Genomic DNA, 16,283 nt, shown 5'->3' on the forward strand with positions numbered 1-16,283 from the left:
ACCAGGTTAATTTATCCTTTTACCCACTGAAGGACATTTGGGTTGTTCCTCTTTTGAGTATAAAAATGACAGTAATGGCCAACATTTGTTGAACATTACCATGTTTCAGGGCTGTTTTAGGCACTTTATTTGTATTAACATATTTAATATTCACAACAATGTGATCTGAAAGGAAGAGATTAGAGTAATAAAATATAGAGTGGATGACAAATGTTAATTTTAAGGTTGGTATAATCTTATAGAATTCTTCCCCCCGACCCCTGGCAGATTTTTGTCTTAATTATAGAAATGCAGACTTTTTTTCTTTTGATGCTGTTAATAACATTAATATAAAAATAATTTTAGTGCTGATTAGCAATCTGAGCCATCATCCAATCCAATCCCCTCCTTTTAAAGATATGGAAACTGGACAGATCAATTTATAGTAAACGTTTTGGTTTATTTTTTGTTAATGAATGGTGAGCTATGGTTAATATACTACCAATTCAGCAAATGTAAATCTTTTTCTCTATAAAATTCTGAGCTATATAGTTAATTTCATTTTCCTTTCTGGAACTATTTGACTCAGTTGCCTTTCATTTTGATTATTTATGAGAAAAGCTCTGTCATGGATATAGCTGATTAGACATAAGGAATCCAAAAATATAAACTGTATCACCTAAAACATAATGCTTTATAAGTTAAAAAATGTAAGTATCTTAAAAGAAGCTAGCACCTGACTTAAATGTATATCCCCTTCACCACTACACTCATTATTAAGATATATACAATGGAATATTACTCAGCCATAAAAAGATTAATATAATCTTTATTGTATTATATTATTAGTATCCTCTTTATGAGACTCCTCAGAAGAAATTCCTCTCTTAATAGCAAAGCAGCTATACTTTTCTTGAGAAATTAATTTCTATCTTATACTATGGACAATGCACAATGTGTACATGATGAGATGTTATTTTTCATACTGGCTACTCAAAGCTTGGATTTTAAATTTGTGACCACCAGTATAGCAGTGTATTTACCACATTATTCAGTTTTTATTTAATGCTGGGCTCAATAAGTGTATTTTTATTCTTGCTCTCCTTTTAAGACTATATTGTTACATGTTATGTATTCTAACAAATCACTAACATCCTTTTTGAAACAAAGTAGATAAGAAAGGCAGGTGAGTTGAGACTAAGAAAGATAGGAAGGCTGAATAGTGGGTAGGTAGGCAGAGGCAGGCAGGCAGGCAGCAAAAGGACAGAAAGTAGGTTGCAGAAGTGGAGACTAGAATTAAACACAATTACCTACAGTTTTTTTCCTACCTACTTGCCAGGCTTCAACAATGGATCCATATCTAAAAAGCAACAGAATAAAAAGCATTCCAAGTCCCTCTCAGTGAGTATTAATTCAAATCAGCTATTCAAAAGTCAAATTAGGAGGAATAATAGAGAAGATTGGCTGAGAGATATGCACCTAACTCACTTTTTGTTGCTTTATTTTCTGATATCTTATTCTGAGATAAGACCTGGGGAAAGCTATCACATCATCAGAGCCACATGGATTTACTTTCACTGACTTGTGTTTTATTGTTTTATACTTGGAATATATCCAATAATCATCACAATAACTAGTCATGTGAAATCCCCTTGAGTATTATAAAACGTTCAGGACATTTTTCATAATCCAGTTTTACATTCTTTACATCAGCAGTCACAAACTAATGACCAATGAACTGAGCCAACCAGCGAGTATTTTAAAAATCTTTTGCAGTATCTGCCAGCATGTTATAATTAGAAAAATTTACAAACACACAGGCATACAAACTTCCTCGTTTTAGGGACCCACAGCTACAGAAGGGGCAACACTGACAGGAGCTGTTAGCAACTACTCTTATTAGAAGACAGTTGTCCACAGTCGCTATGACTCTATAGGGTTTAAACCTGATGCATTTACTTATATTGCCTGACAGTCTCCTATAGGTTTCTGCATTTTTGATCCTAGGTATAACACCTATTTGAGAAATGTATTTTAAAATGTATTGACAAGGCAAAGTTTGCCTTGCATAGGAAGGAGGTGCTTCTTTTCTGGCAACAAGAGCCATATAACATCTTGCATTAGCTACTCAGAAGCTCTCAATACCGAATGTGTAGTCAACCATATATGCTAGTATCATATATGTATGTTCCTTTTTAAAATTCTGTCATTCGTTTATATATATTAATTTTGTAACAGTTTCTTATGAAAAATATGTCAAATCCTTTTTGCAAAGAATCAGCATGCACATATTCTTATAGGAGGAAACACTACCTAAATTTTATTTAAGAATGACTCAAGTAAAAAAATGAAATGAGAAAATGTGCATTAATGGAATATTTTATTTGAGGATTAAATTAAGCCTTTAGCTACAAACACTCATGAGGAAAAATAAAACAAAATTTCAGCTCAACTACTGTTCATATAATGACTGTCACTAGATATTGTTCTTACAAGATACCTAAAAAGCCAAGAGCATAATTTTCAAGAATGTACTTTAAATATAACAATGCAGCAAATTTTCAAGTAAGAATTTAGCTATCAGATTTGCAGTTGACTTTTTACATGGAGCCAGACTGGACTGCACAATTTTAATAGTAATGGCTTAATAGTCTGCCATATGGATAATATGTTTGGGTAATTAACGGCAGTACTCAAATATAAATTTAGTGTGTATAAACTAAAAAAAAGTGTGACTGCTATTCTTAGGTGACTGTGTTCAAACATATACATTTCTAAAAGGTACTGCATGTATTACAAATGAATTTCTTCTAAGTATTTTTCTCTTTTGCATATGATATTTTCAAGATCCGTATAAAAGTCACATAGTTAGATACTATAATAAATTAACATGGTGATATATAGTGCTTTGAAAATGGCTTTTACAAAATGGACTGAAAAATACTTTTATGCATGGACATAATTAATGTATTTTAAATGCTACTGAGTAGCAGAAGACTGCCACTTTGTTGTTCTGACTTTTTAAATAGGTTAAAAATCTAAAGTAGGAGATATCTCTATATGTATGGCTGATTCATTCTGTTGTGCAGCGGAGGCTAACACAACATTGTAAAGCAACCATACTCCAATAAAAATTAATTAAAAAAATCTAAAGTAAAACCATAAAAAGCATGACAATACAATCATATACTATAAGTTGAGTTGTATACAGAATTATCACTACCATGGTACATCATTATTTTGTTTCATGAAATAATTATTTCAATGAGATAGACTCTAAGGCTTTTTAACTTTATGGTTACATTTAAGGTTATATAAATGAGAAATCTGAACTTCAATATATAAGATGCTTTAAATGAAGTTTAGAACACACAATATAAAAAGTGCCACTATGTTTTGACTTCAGTAAATTTTAGATCTGTTTATTTGCTTATTAGGTCTTAAATTATTTTTTCTTTTGATATAATAAATGGTAATTATAACAACAAAATCTAGTAACATTGAAAAATGTTCTCCCCTTCATTGATAGCTGGAATATAATAGCACTACCACTAAGTTCTTTGACTTGACTCTGTAAGTAAGCCCAAGTAGTACCTGCATTCTGAAGGATAATAATCTTGTATTAAGCATACTATAACATTTAGCCTTTATGTGGATATATAACAGTCAGTATATAATTTAAATTTAAAGTACATTTAAATTTACTTTTTTTAAAAAAAAGGAATAGCTGAGCCAAAAAACTCTTTTTGGCTCAATTTTTCCTTTTGAAATTGTAAATATTTATAAAAATAAATTTTGCTGGTCGTAAATAAAGTATTGCTTCTACACTATAGGACATGAGAGTGTTCGACCTTAATTCAAAATTTAGATACAGACTTTTAAGGACTACTGTAGGCACTATAGAGTTTAGGAGCAGTCACTATGTTTAAATTGAATAACTGATCCGTTTCAAAAAGGGCTTGGTTATGAACTTGGTAGGTTCTCTAGTGGCTTGTTACTTTTGCTGTTTTAGGGTAAGATCAATTTTCTAACGGATGTTGCAGCTCATATATGATTATGCCCAAAGAATAAAAAAATAAGAAACCATCTTCCAAATTAAAAAAATTCATATTTTTGTGTGTATAACACAAATTCACAGATTTTAAAAGTACAGTTAAAAGATATCTACTTTTTAAATGCTGTATATTTCAAATAGAGAAGATAGAGTGGCGACTGAATACTACTTTTGAACTGTTAATCAGAAATTAAATAAAACATTTCATAAAAAAAAGAAACAGATTTTTATATCTAAGATACAATTTATTCCCTGTATGCTTTTATTAGGTGAAAGTTAACTACTTCATGTTACAAAATAGTCATTTTTAAACTACTCTTAAAACAAAAAAGTTAATATACAGCTGAGATCAACATCAATTACAGCAGTTTTTGACAATATCAGTCCTTAAAGAGAGTAGTAAAAGAAAGATTTGATTTCTATACAGTCAAAACAATTAGACTGATTAAACCATAAAATAATTCATTTTGATTCATGCATTGCATATATTATACTGTTTTTCTTTAACAGTTTAGTCTATTAAATAAAAGCAAAGAATTGATGTCTTGTGATTATGCAATCTAAACTTGTTATAAGTCAAATGGTAAAGGCAGGTGTAATGAATACCTGAGGAAGATTTTGAAAGCGTTCTTCCCTAAGAATAATAAAATTATTAGAGATAATTCCTTCTAATAACTGTTTTTTTAAGAACAGGAGAGAAGAAACATATTCAAATAGTTATAAATCAGTAAACTATCATTAGAGCTGATTCCAACCATTCTTCCCTTGAGAATTAATTAACTTTCTGCAATGAAGACAGAATCTATTTTATCTTACTTTGAAACCAACTGTCAGTGGCTGGTTGGGGTAGTGCATTAGAACAAAGCTCAGAGGGAAATTCTGCAGTCCTAGATGATCTATCTATATGTCTGCAATGGGAGCAAGAGAGAAATGGTGGTGTCCGTGTTGAGGATTTGCTGACCTTGTTTTTATACACTTTCTCTTAATCTCAGAACTATTTCATAAAATTGTCTGTCATTATGGGTTCAAACATACAACATAAGCAATGACAAAAATTCCTGTGTGTTAGAGATCTCTCTAACTAAACTTTAATAAAATATGGTATGTTATAAATATTATTAAGTATAACATATTTAGAGTTTATCCCTAAGATAACATATAGTGGCTAACTGGATGTAAGAAAAAAAAAATCCACAGGTTATATCTGTATGAGTGTTCCTATGAAGATACTTAGCTGTAACATTATAGTGATTTATTCTTGTAATTTCCTCTACAAGGTGAATTACAAATTACTATTATACTGGTTTCCCATGGTCTGAACATTCTGAGAAATGGCAAATTCTCAGTTATAAATAAGTTTAACATTAATCATGCTTCATAAGTTTAACATTAATCATGCTTCTTTTCAAAGACATGATAGTTAACTTCAAAAGCACTGCTTAAAATTAAATTTCATTGTCTAATGAGTTATTTTACGATAAATTCCACTGCTAATTTGTTTCTGAATGTCCATATATTCAGAATATTTATATGTATTGTTTAGTATTTCCCTATTGCTTACATTTGATAAATATCTAAAAAAATTCATGTAATAGCATATAGATTAGATTTTTTACTATAGTTCTAGTTACAAATATTAACTATAATAATAGAGTGTATTTTATTCTGTAGTTTTTAAAGTAAAGAGATTCATTTTTACAGATGATTAATTTGTCACACTGACAGTTGATCACAACTCTTTAACCTGTTAGGTAACATAAAAGTATAATGTTTTTAGATGGGGATGTTATATTATAGACAATAAAGTCTTAAATATTTCCATCATTAAGTGTTATACCTAATAAAAAGTCAAACTTAGTAATGAACTTTCATTTCCATATCCTTAAAATCTGAAATGGTAAGTAAATTTTCTCTATTAGTTTTAGTAAAAACAGTTTAAAATCTTAAAAGAAGGCAATCCAATGATAGTATCAACTTTTTCTTATCTAACAGTTGGTCTCTGATTAACATTAAATTGAACAATATGAATAAAATAAGTTAAAGATTGACAAGGTATCCTAAAATAACATTTGAGGCACTGTATTTTCATAATTGTAAAGCAGCTATTTTTTTTTTAATAACTGAGAAGCAATCCTTAACCTTTATGAAAAGATTTTCCTTCTAAAGCCTGAAATTCAGCATTATAATGTAGAAACATTAGACATGCAAAACACCTAGCAAGCTCTAGGAAACCAAAAATCTGCAAATGATGATACATATTGTACTATAGAAAGCAGACCTTCCTAACAAAATATGGTTCACAGTAAGGCTTAAGGCATATGATATTTTTCTGAAGAATTGTTATTGGAGAGTTATCCAGAGTCTGAATGCTAATATGATGAAGTTGACTGGATCATTAAAAAAATGAAAAAGGAACCATGTACATTATCTTTTAGGTCTTTGGTGTTCAATAGACATATCAGATGTATACACAGTCCTTTTTCTTTGGGCCCAGAATACAAGTAGGATTTAATTGTGTGCTAACTACTCTATATAACACAAGCAATTACCTATTGTGAAACAAAAATAGCTATAAAGCAGGATTTCAATTCCAGTCAGAAATTCACCAAATTATGCCACAAGGAATGTTATTTGCACAACTTTTCTCAGTGCAACATCGCCATCGTGAAAGGTGGCAATGATAGTATTACTACCTTTAAAAATGTACAAATTATTTTTATTAGAGATAATAGTACATACTGACTTTGATAGTTTTCTTTCCATAACGCAAAACAAAAGGAATGTATTGAAATTAGGTGATATCTATAATTATTAAACTTTAATCAATGCATTAAGAAACAGGTAGCTGGTGATCGAATGCGTAAGTTGCTCTTTCCTTACTGTATTTTTCAGACCACTTACGAGTTAGATCTAGATAAAGACTTGGTTTATGAGGCCGGTAATCCAGGTACACGGTATTACTGATTCTTTTGGGAACAGCTTTTTCAATCTGAGTTCCTTCATGCCACTCATTAAAAGAGGTGATGGAAATTATACTGGGGTGGGCTTGGAGTGCAGCACTCAGAGCATCCTCATAATATTTCCCATTGACTCGGTTGCGAGTGTTTTGAGTGTTCCACGGACGGATGCTGGTATCTATGTATCCCGGGCCCACACTTGGGATGAACATTAGGTCGAACTGATCACAAAAAAATTTTAGCTTAGCCCAGTTCTCATAGGATGAGCCGTAAGTAAAGCCATTTGTGGCAAAATACGTATAAATTCCATCAAAACCACCTCGAAGAATTTCATATCTATGTTTTTTTTCTACTAGAAGTGCAATAAACAATGCATCATAAGGAGAGTTGCGAATGCTCTGAGACCCTGAGCTGGTTAACAGATTGGCCCATTTTTCAGCTGTTGTGATATAGGAATCATAGACATAAAACAGTGGAAGAGCACTGCCATTCTTAGTCTTGTACCTGTAAAAGGCAGGATGATTTCCATATCTAGAATACAAACATATATGAAAGCAAAATGAATATTCATAACTCAGTTGCAATAGACAATAATTGTTTATGTATTGAAAATGAAGGTAATCAGTGCAGTTTAAGCACATTGTTCACCTTTGGGGAATTAGCTATATAAGTGTAAACATTAAAAATGCATTTTTAATTTTACACATTGAAAAATGAGATACTGGATACATTAAGACATTAAGAAATTATACTGAGGTTTAGAAATGATGACTAACACAATAAAAAGCCCATTTTCTACATGAAAATACTGTTTTTTTTTGTATAAGTGATAAATGTCCCACTGTTGCTGACATGTGTTTTGTAAGAATATGGCAGCTGTCACAGACTATTATTAGTAAACCCTTAAACAAAATGAAACTGTATTAATAAATTCTTTCCTTGTAATCATACTAAATGAAAATATTAGATGTGGATCTACCATATCTAATAGCAATTCAAAATTGCAAAAGCAATTCACATTTCATGCTCTGAACTTGCTTTTAAAAAGACAACTCTATATTCATAAGATTTGCAGAATACTAATTTAAATGTCAGATGACAGAAATCATAGTCTAATATACACATAAAACAGTAAAAACAGGAACCTGTAACTATTCATACAGAAAGTAAATTATAAGGAAATTCAGAAATGTTCTTTAAAATGATTGCAGTATTCATTACAAAATTAGTTTAAACTAATTTTAATATGTCATACTGTAAGTCATTCAAATCTCTCAAATATAAACATACTTTTCTTATAACAGTAATTATCATTGGATCATATAACAGTAATTATAGGACAGAAGAAACTCACTTGTCTATAATGTATCTGATATTTTGGTACATGTTTTTATCATCTCGATTCTTATATGGTTCAATGTGAAAAGTGACCTAAAACAAAAAATATTGATTAGAGAAAAAATTATGATGTGAAAATAAAAAGGAAATCATATTCCATATTTTTAATAAACTTAATAACCTTAATTTAAGATGAATGCGTTTTTTATTATAGTTGATTTACAATGTTAATTACTGCTGTACAGTGAAGTGATTCAGTTATACATATATACACATTCTTTTTTTATATTCATATTCTTTTCCATTATGGTTTATCATAAGATATTGAATATAGTTCCCTGTGATATACAGTAATACTTTGTTGTTTATCCATTCTGTATATAAAAGCTTACATCTACCAACCCCCCTCCCCTGGCAACTACCAGTCTGTACTCTATGTCCATGATCCTGTTTCATAGATAGGTTCATCTGTGTCGTATTTTAGATTCCACATGTAAGTGATATCATATGATATTTGTCTTTCTCTTTCTGACTTCATTTAGTATGATAATCTCTAGTTGCATCCGTGTTGCTGTAACTGGCATTATTTCATTCTTTTTTTTAAAGGCTGAGTAGTATTCCATTGTATAAATGTACCACATCTTTATCCATTCGTCTGTTGATAGACATTTAGGTTGCTTCTATGTCTTGACTATTGTGAATAGTGCTGCTATGAACATTGGGGTGCATGTATCTTTTTGAATTATAGTTTTGTTTGGATATATGCCCAGGAATGGGACTGCTGGATCATATGGTAATTCTATTTTTAGTTTTCTGAGGAACCTCCATAGTGTTTTCAACAGTGGCTGCACCAACTTACATTCCCACCAACAGTGTAGGAGGGTTCCCTTTTCTCCACACCCTCTCCAGCATTTGTTATTTGTAGCCTTTCTAATGATGGCCATTCTGACAGGTGTGAAGTGGTACCTCATTGTAGTTTTGATTTGCATTTCTCTAATAATTAGCGATGCTGAGCATCTTTTTCATGTGCCTACTGGCTATCTGTATTTCTTGTTTGGGTTGTCTTTTTTGTTGAGTTGTATGAGCTGTCTGTGTATTTTGGAAATTAAGCACTTGCCGGTTGCATTGTTTGCAAATATGTTCTCCCATTCTTTAGGTTGTCTTTTTTTTTTTATAAATTTATTTATGGCTGCATTGGGTCTTTGTTGCTGTGTGCGGGCTTTCTCTAGTTGCGGCAAGCAGGGGCTACTCTTCGTTGCGGCGCGCAGGCTTCTCATTGTGGTGGCTTCTCTTGTTGTGGAGCACGTGCTTCAGTAGTTGTGGCTTGCAGGCTCTAGAGCACAGGCTCAGTAGTTGTGGTGCACAGGCTTAGTTGCTCTGCATCATGTGGGATCTTCCTGGATCAGGGTTTGAACCCATGTCCCATGCATTGGCAGGTGGATTCCTAACCACTGTGCCACCAGGGAAGTCCTGTCTTTTCGTTTTGTTTATGGTTTCCTTTGCTGTGCAAAAATGACAGATTCTCCTATACCATTAAAATAGCATTCTATAAAATAATCTACATTTAATATGTACTCTTATTCAAATAATTTATAATAAAATTACTTTAAAAAATCAAAAACTAGTACTATAATGGACAATAGTTTTCAGATTGCTTGTTACTGATGTGGTTTATATATTTCTACCATGATAGCAGAAAGCAGTAACCAAGAAAGGTTATATATAAATCAAGAAAAACTAATACCATTTTGTATGTCATTTATAACTAGTGGAGTAGATTAATGGAAATATCATGTGTACTGTCTACTTAAGATCTGCAAAAACAACTATGAGAATTTTCACTTTTATTACTAATTTTACTGACTTACCATTAAAATACTTTATGGCAATATAATAAACTAAAATATTGTCAACAAGAGTTCAGTTTCTATGAAGCATGTATGGAATTAGAGACTTCTATGCTACTGAAATATAAAATGCCTTTGTTTTCAACCACCTAATTAAAGTGAAATATATTTTACATTCATCAGTGCTACTAGTTTTCACATAATTATGAAGTCAGACAGCATTTAGTGAAACTATAATTCTCTACTTTTAATAAGATTTCAGTAATATTATACAAAGAAAATTTTTATTAGTAACAAAGTAAGGTCAATTTCGTTTGTGCAGTATATTGTAAGTATGGCTAGGGCAGTTAGATTTTGCAGTAGCTCTGGTATGTATATGCTTTTTAACTTCAATTGAAAGAAAAGTGGCAAGGGTATAGGTATTTTCATACTCTCATATAATGTAACCTTGGGTAATCTCCCTTTAGCTGTAACATTTCCTAAGTAAGTTTCCATTTTATACATAAAGGACACCAAATTTAAGCAAATATCCTATATTATAATGAATTTGCATTTGAAGTTGCAAACTCTACATGGCTTCCTTCTTTTTTGTAAAGTGCAGATCAATACATTTATAGTAATTCAAAAAGCCACTATTTTATACAATACTTAATAAGTTAGAAATATGAGGGAAAATATTAATTGCAATAATATTACCTTGTAGGCTTAGTGAATAATGTGATGTATCACCATTCCACTGTTCCATTTGGAAAAATCTATTAGACCAATATACTATAATGACTTTAAAAATGATAGAATGCTATATACAAAATCAAATGTTTGCATTATCTTTAGATGGGGAAGTAAGAGTCCTATAAGTGTTCCCTCATTTCATGCTTCTAATTTTGACCATGTACCCAAAGTGTACTTCCTAAAGTGAAAGTATGATGATCCTGGAGAGTGATATTAGCAATATGATGACATAAAATGTTCCTACAATTTATTCCTTTTTACATCAACAAATTGGACATTCATACATGAGCAAAAGTGCCTTTGTGGTGTTCTGGGACCTAGTGTCTTATTCCAAGGAACACAGGAGTTGTCTCACTCACCACAAAGATGGTAAGAGACAAACGTCTGCTCAAGGTGGGGAACCAGAGGAGCCAGCCAAACTGCCTAGACCCCTTTTGTTCTTGCCAGGCAAAAAACTGTGTCAGTAAAGACCCAGGCAGGCACTCACATACAAGACAGAGAACTTGCAGAAGTCTAGACCTCCCAACGGGAAACTCCAGCACATAACTGGAGACAAAAAAAAAAAAAAATCTAGTTTGGTTGCAACAGAAGGCAGTAGAGAAGCTTTCCTGGCACCATGCCTCTGCCCAAAGAAACACTGAAAGGGGAAAAGGAAAGCAGTGAGTGAGTGCCCAGCTATCCCAGCTAGACTGGAAGTGGTTGGAAAAATCATTTCTCCACCAGCAACTGGAGTACTAAGATGGGAGCTTTAGAACCAGGGGTAGGGAGGATATTAGGAAAGATGCAAATTAGAACTTCAGTTGGTGGGAAAGGGATTGTTCTTAGCAGAAGTCCACCTAGGAGCCACTGGGATCACCCTACTGGATCTGCAGGTGCCCCCAATGTACCCAGTGGTAAACCCACACTTTCCCCCCACTCTATGTTTGCTCCTTGTGTGGGGTCCCAAGTGCCAATGCAAGAGAAAGCTCCAGTAGACTGAGAGCATGCTCAGAAACCATGAACTTGAGCTATAGCAACCTTTTAGAAAACAAGAGAGGTTTCCAATAGCCAGCCTGGTGAACTGTAAGAAACAGCGATGGCATAAATGTTTAAAAACTCACCCAAAAGAGGGAACAAGAAGACTGGAGCAGGTATAAATTCACAAAAACTAAAAACTTGGATAATATCAACACTATAGAATATAACATACCATCTGCTGAAGGCAACAAGAAAAGAGTTAAGAAGGTATCTACGACTTCATATGCAAAAACAACAATGCAAATCTAAAGGGATTATGAAACATCAAGGAAACATGGCATCAGATAAAAATTATCTATTTCTAGCAATCAATCAATCAAACTCAAAGGCACAGAATATTGCAACCTATCTGATAAAGAGTTGAAAATAGATGTTATAAAAAACTCAACAGGTTACAAGAAAACTCAGAAAGACAATTGAATAAAATCAGAAATAAAATATGTGAACAAAATGACCCTTTATTAAAGAGAAAGAAATTTTAAAAAAGAACCAAACAAAAATTCTGGCGCTAGATAGCATGCAATGCAGAGAATATGTAGCAAGGCAGAGCATATGAAGATAGAAAAACTGACTTGGAGGATAGAAGTTTTGAAACAACACAAAAGAGAAGAGGGAACTTACAAAAAGAGCAAAGAAAGCCTACATGATCTATGGATATCCATATATCCATCCATATATCCTGACAAATGTCAGGATAATCGGAATTCCAGACAGAGAAGGCAGCGGCAGGAAGTTAACTTAAAGAATAATCCAAAATCTGAGGAAAGACTTGGACATACAAGTCCACAAAGCTAGTAGATCATCCTAGTATCTCAATGCAAAAAGACATTCTCCAAGATGTTAAAGGCAGGCAAGGGAAAAAAAAAGAAGAGAACTTACAAAGGACTGCCAATAGCGCTATCAGCAGATTTCTCTGTAGAAATTCAATAGGCCAGAGGACAGTGGAATGACATATTTGACGAGTTGAAAGATAAAAATGGCCAGCCAAAACTACTTTATCTAGCAAAGTTATCCTTTAGATATGAAGAAGTAAAGCCTCTCCCAGACAAAATCTGAGGGAGTTCACCACTATTAGATCTGCCTTGCAAGAAATGCTGAAAGGAGTTCTCCAATCTGAAATGAAAACATAAAAAATTACAAAATACTCTGGTAAAGATGAGAAACATACAGCCAGACTTAGAAAACTATAATTCTGTAGGAGGATGGTGTGTTAACTACTCAACTATAGTATAAAGGTTAAATGAAAGTAGGAAAAATAACTATACCTACTATAAGTTAATAAATAATAAATATAAAAAAGGTAAACTGTGGCATCAATATGCAAAAGGGAGGAGCAAAATAATGGATACCTGAGGGGTTAAAGATAAGTGTCTATAAACCTAAAATGGACTGTTTTATCTAAGAGATGTTTTATGGAACCCCCCCCTTGATAACCACAAAGCACAAATCTAGAGCAGACGCACAAAAGAGGGGGGAAAAGAGCATACCACCATGAAAAATAACCAATTTACAAATGTAGGCAGACAGAGAGAAAAAGAAATAATGGAAATACAAAACCAGACTGCAGTTGATAAGATTACATATTAATAATTGCTCTGAATGTAAATGGATTGACTTCACCAATGAAAAGGCACATAGTGACTGGATGGATAAAGAAACAAGACCAAACTGCATGGTGTTCTTAAGAGATCCCATTAAACTTTAAGGATGCACACAGACTCAAAGTGAAGGGGTGGAAAAGATATTACATGCAGGTAGAAACTGCAGTGGAACATAAATTTCAGAATGTAAATTTAAACAGGGATGAAAAATTAAATGACCAAGTAGAAGCTAACTTTTTATGGAAATGTTTCCATGTGCTATGACAATTATTTTTGTGTTTCTTCTGGTTATTTTCCTCCATATCAACAGATCTTTATAATTCACTGTACTTAAGATGATTACTGTTATCTTTCTTTACAAAATTATGTCTCAGCAATTGTCAAATGTTTTTGTTTCTTTGTAGTTTTACTTTATAATTTTATTGACGTAAATATATCTCTGTTGTAGTAGGAAAAATAAATGGTTCTGGTGATGAGGGTGATGTAGGAAGATCTTGAACCTACCTCCTCCCATAGACACACCAAATCTACAGCTAAATATGGAACAATCTCCTCCAAAAAGAACCTGGTGGAGTGACCCCATCATCACATCTGGCAAACGAGAGGGAAACCACATCAAAGCAGGTAGGAAAGGCTGAGATACAATCTCACCATAAAGCCCATCCCAGCAGTGACATACAATCAGGAGAGAACTCAAAACCCAGAACTTCTCCCTGAAGAACAAATAGCTTGTATCCCACATCTGGCATACCAGTTTCTAAGACAAGCCCCTGAAAGATGAGTCCCCAAAATATCTGGCTTTGAATAGCCAAAGGGATGTAGCTCTTAAAGAGTTTGCATGCAGACTCATCCATCCCAGGACCAGTGCAGAAGAAGCCCTTCAAAGAGCACCCAGATTTTACGTAAAATAAACTCATTTGCTAGTTTTAAAAGCATTGGTCTGAGAGGCAAGCAAGGGTCTGCTGGGATATTCTATGGGGAAAGAGGCTGGAGGGTTCTATCTTCCTGTTCACCCTCTGCTTGTTAAAGCCAGCAGGTGCCATTTTTTTTACTTTCTTTTCCTTTTTATCTTTTTCTTCTTTCAGCAGGTGCTGTCCCTGTACTCTCCATCTGCCCCACTCCATGTAGTGGGTGTCACTGTTGAGCTCTTCCTCTGTCATGCTCTAGAGCACCAGTATTTCCCAGAGGGGAGCTTCTACCTGGTGACCCACATTTTGCAGCTGCCACAAAGGGACACCTCTTGATCACATGGACCTGGAGGCCAGGGGAGCTTGTGTCCTGGGTCCTATGGGACTGTAACAACACAGTTTTTGGTAGAGTACCACTCCCATGGCATTGCACAGATATCCAACTGAAACATACTCACAGTCTTTCTGAGAAACAGGCCTACTTCCTTCTGTAGCAGCTTTGGCCTGTGGGGCAGGCTTCTGGTTTTGCACACTTATAGGAGCCTACAGAGGTACTCTCAGGGAAGGGAGACAGTGGGCACAATCTTTGCACTCTCTCTCTGCCTTGCTCCAGATCACTGTTGTCTTCAGAAAAGGAGTTATATTCCTATATCCTTGGCTGGTGCCCTGATTTTTGTAGCTTGCCAGAGGATGCCTCTATATCACTTGGCTCTGGTGGTCAGGGGGAGCTTCAGGTTTGGCACAGTTCCAGAGTCTACAGAGGCACTCAGGGTATGGAGGTCAGAGAATGCCATCTTTTTGCTCTCCCTCTGCCTCGCTATAGCTCACTGGTATCTCCCAGAAAAGAACACTTAACTGGAGCCCCAATTTTTATGACTGCCACCCAGCAAACACCCCCAGATCACCTGGCTCTGGTGGCCAGCAGGGCTTACACTGTGGTCCTACAGTTCTGAATATATTTGCACTTGTTAAAATCTGCTGGCTGAGGGTCTAAATTCTAATCAGCCTGAATCTAGGTGCTACCTGAAATCCTCTCCTTAAGGACGGTGACTGGTCTCAGCACACTTCAACTACTAGAAGCTATTAAAAATAAAATAGGCTGCTTAGACAACTACAAAAGTTTGAGACAACCAAGAGCTAGGGAAGGGCTGAATGATAAAGTTCATCTCATATGCAAGGCCAATGCTTTAAGACAGAGAGAGGTGAATGTATCATCAAATGCATAGAAACCAACACAGAGAGTCAAGCAAAATGAAGAAATAGAGGAATATATTCCAAATGAAAGAACAAGATAAAACCTCAGGGGGAAAAACCCTTAAAGAAACAGAGATAAGTAAGTAATCTGATAAGAGTTGAAAAGTAATGGTAATAAAAATGCTAACCAAATTCAAGGAGAGAATGGTTGAACACAGTGAAAACGTCAACAAAGAGAAAATGTAACAAAGAGGTCACAGAGCTGAAAAATACACTAGAGAGGTTCAACAGCAGAGGTTCAACAGCAGACTAGAAGCAGCAGAAGAAAGGATCACTGAACTTGAAAACAGGGCAAGAGGCACTCACCTAATCCGAGCAGCAAAAAGAATGAAAACCAGTGAAGATAAATTAAGGGACTTCTGGGACACTTGTGTGAAAGTTAGTTTGCTAGATGTTGTCCTATAAGGAGCAGAGAGAGAGAAAGGGGAAGTAAACTTATTGGGAGAAGTAGTGACTGAAAAATTCCCCAACCTGAGGAAAAAAATACATCCAGATCAAGGAAGCCCAGAGAGTGCCAAATAAAATGAACCCAAAGAGAACCACACCTAGACATATTATACTTAAAATGTCAAAATTAAACGTAAGAACCCACACAT

General features: G+C 34.0%; 1 protein-coding gene across 3 annotated transcripts in view; it reads right to left on the reverse strand.

Annotated features, from left to right (window-relative positions):
- Nucleotides 1-1,634: 1,634 nt before the first annotated feature.
- The window catches only part of MANEA (mannosidase endo-alpha), an 82,187-nt gene continuing 67,538 nt past the window's right edge, over nt 1,635-16,283 (reverse strand). For all 3 annotated transcript variants that reach the window (XM_060030220.1, XM_060030218.1, XM_060030219.2), the window contains exons 4-5: nt 8,345-8,421; nt 1,635-7,521 (exon numbers count right to left, since the gene is read on the reverse strand). In XM_060030220.1, coding sequence (XP_059886203.1) covers nt 6,864-7,521; nt 8,345-8,421 — 735 coding nt within the window. In that variant the 3' untranslated portion in view covers nt 1,635-6,863. The remainder of the gene's footprint in view (nt 7,522-8,344; nt 8,422-16,283) is intronic.

Source organism: Delphinus delphis, chromosome 14, assembly GCF_949987515.2.
Source record: "Delphinus delphis chromosome 14, mDelDel1.2, whole genome shotgun sequence".
NCBI classification, from domain to species: domain Eukaryota; kingdom Metazoa; phylum Chordata; class Mammalia; order Artiodactyla; family Delphinidae; genus Delphinus; species Delphinus delphis.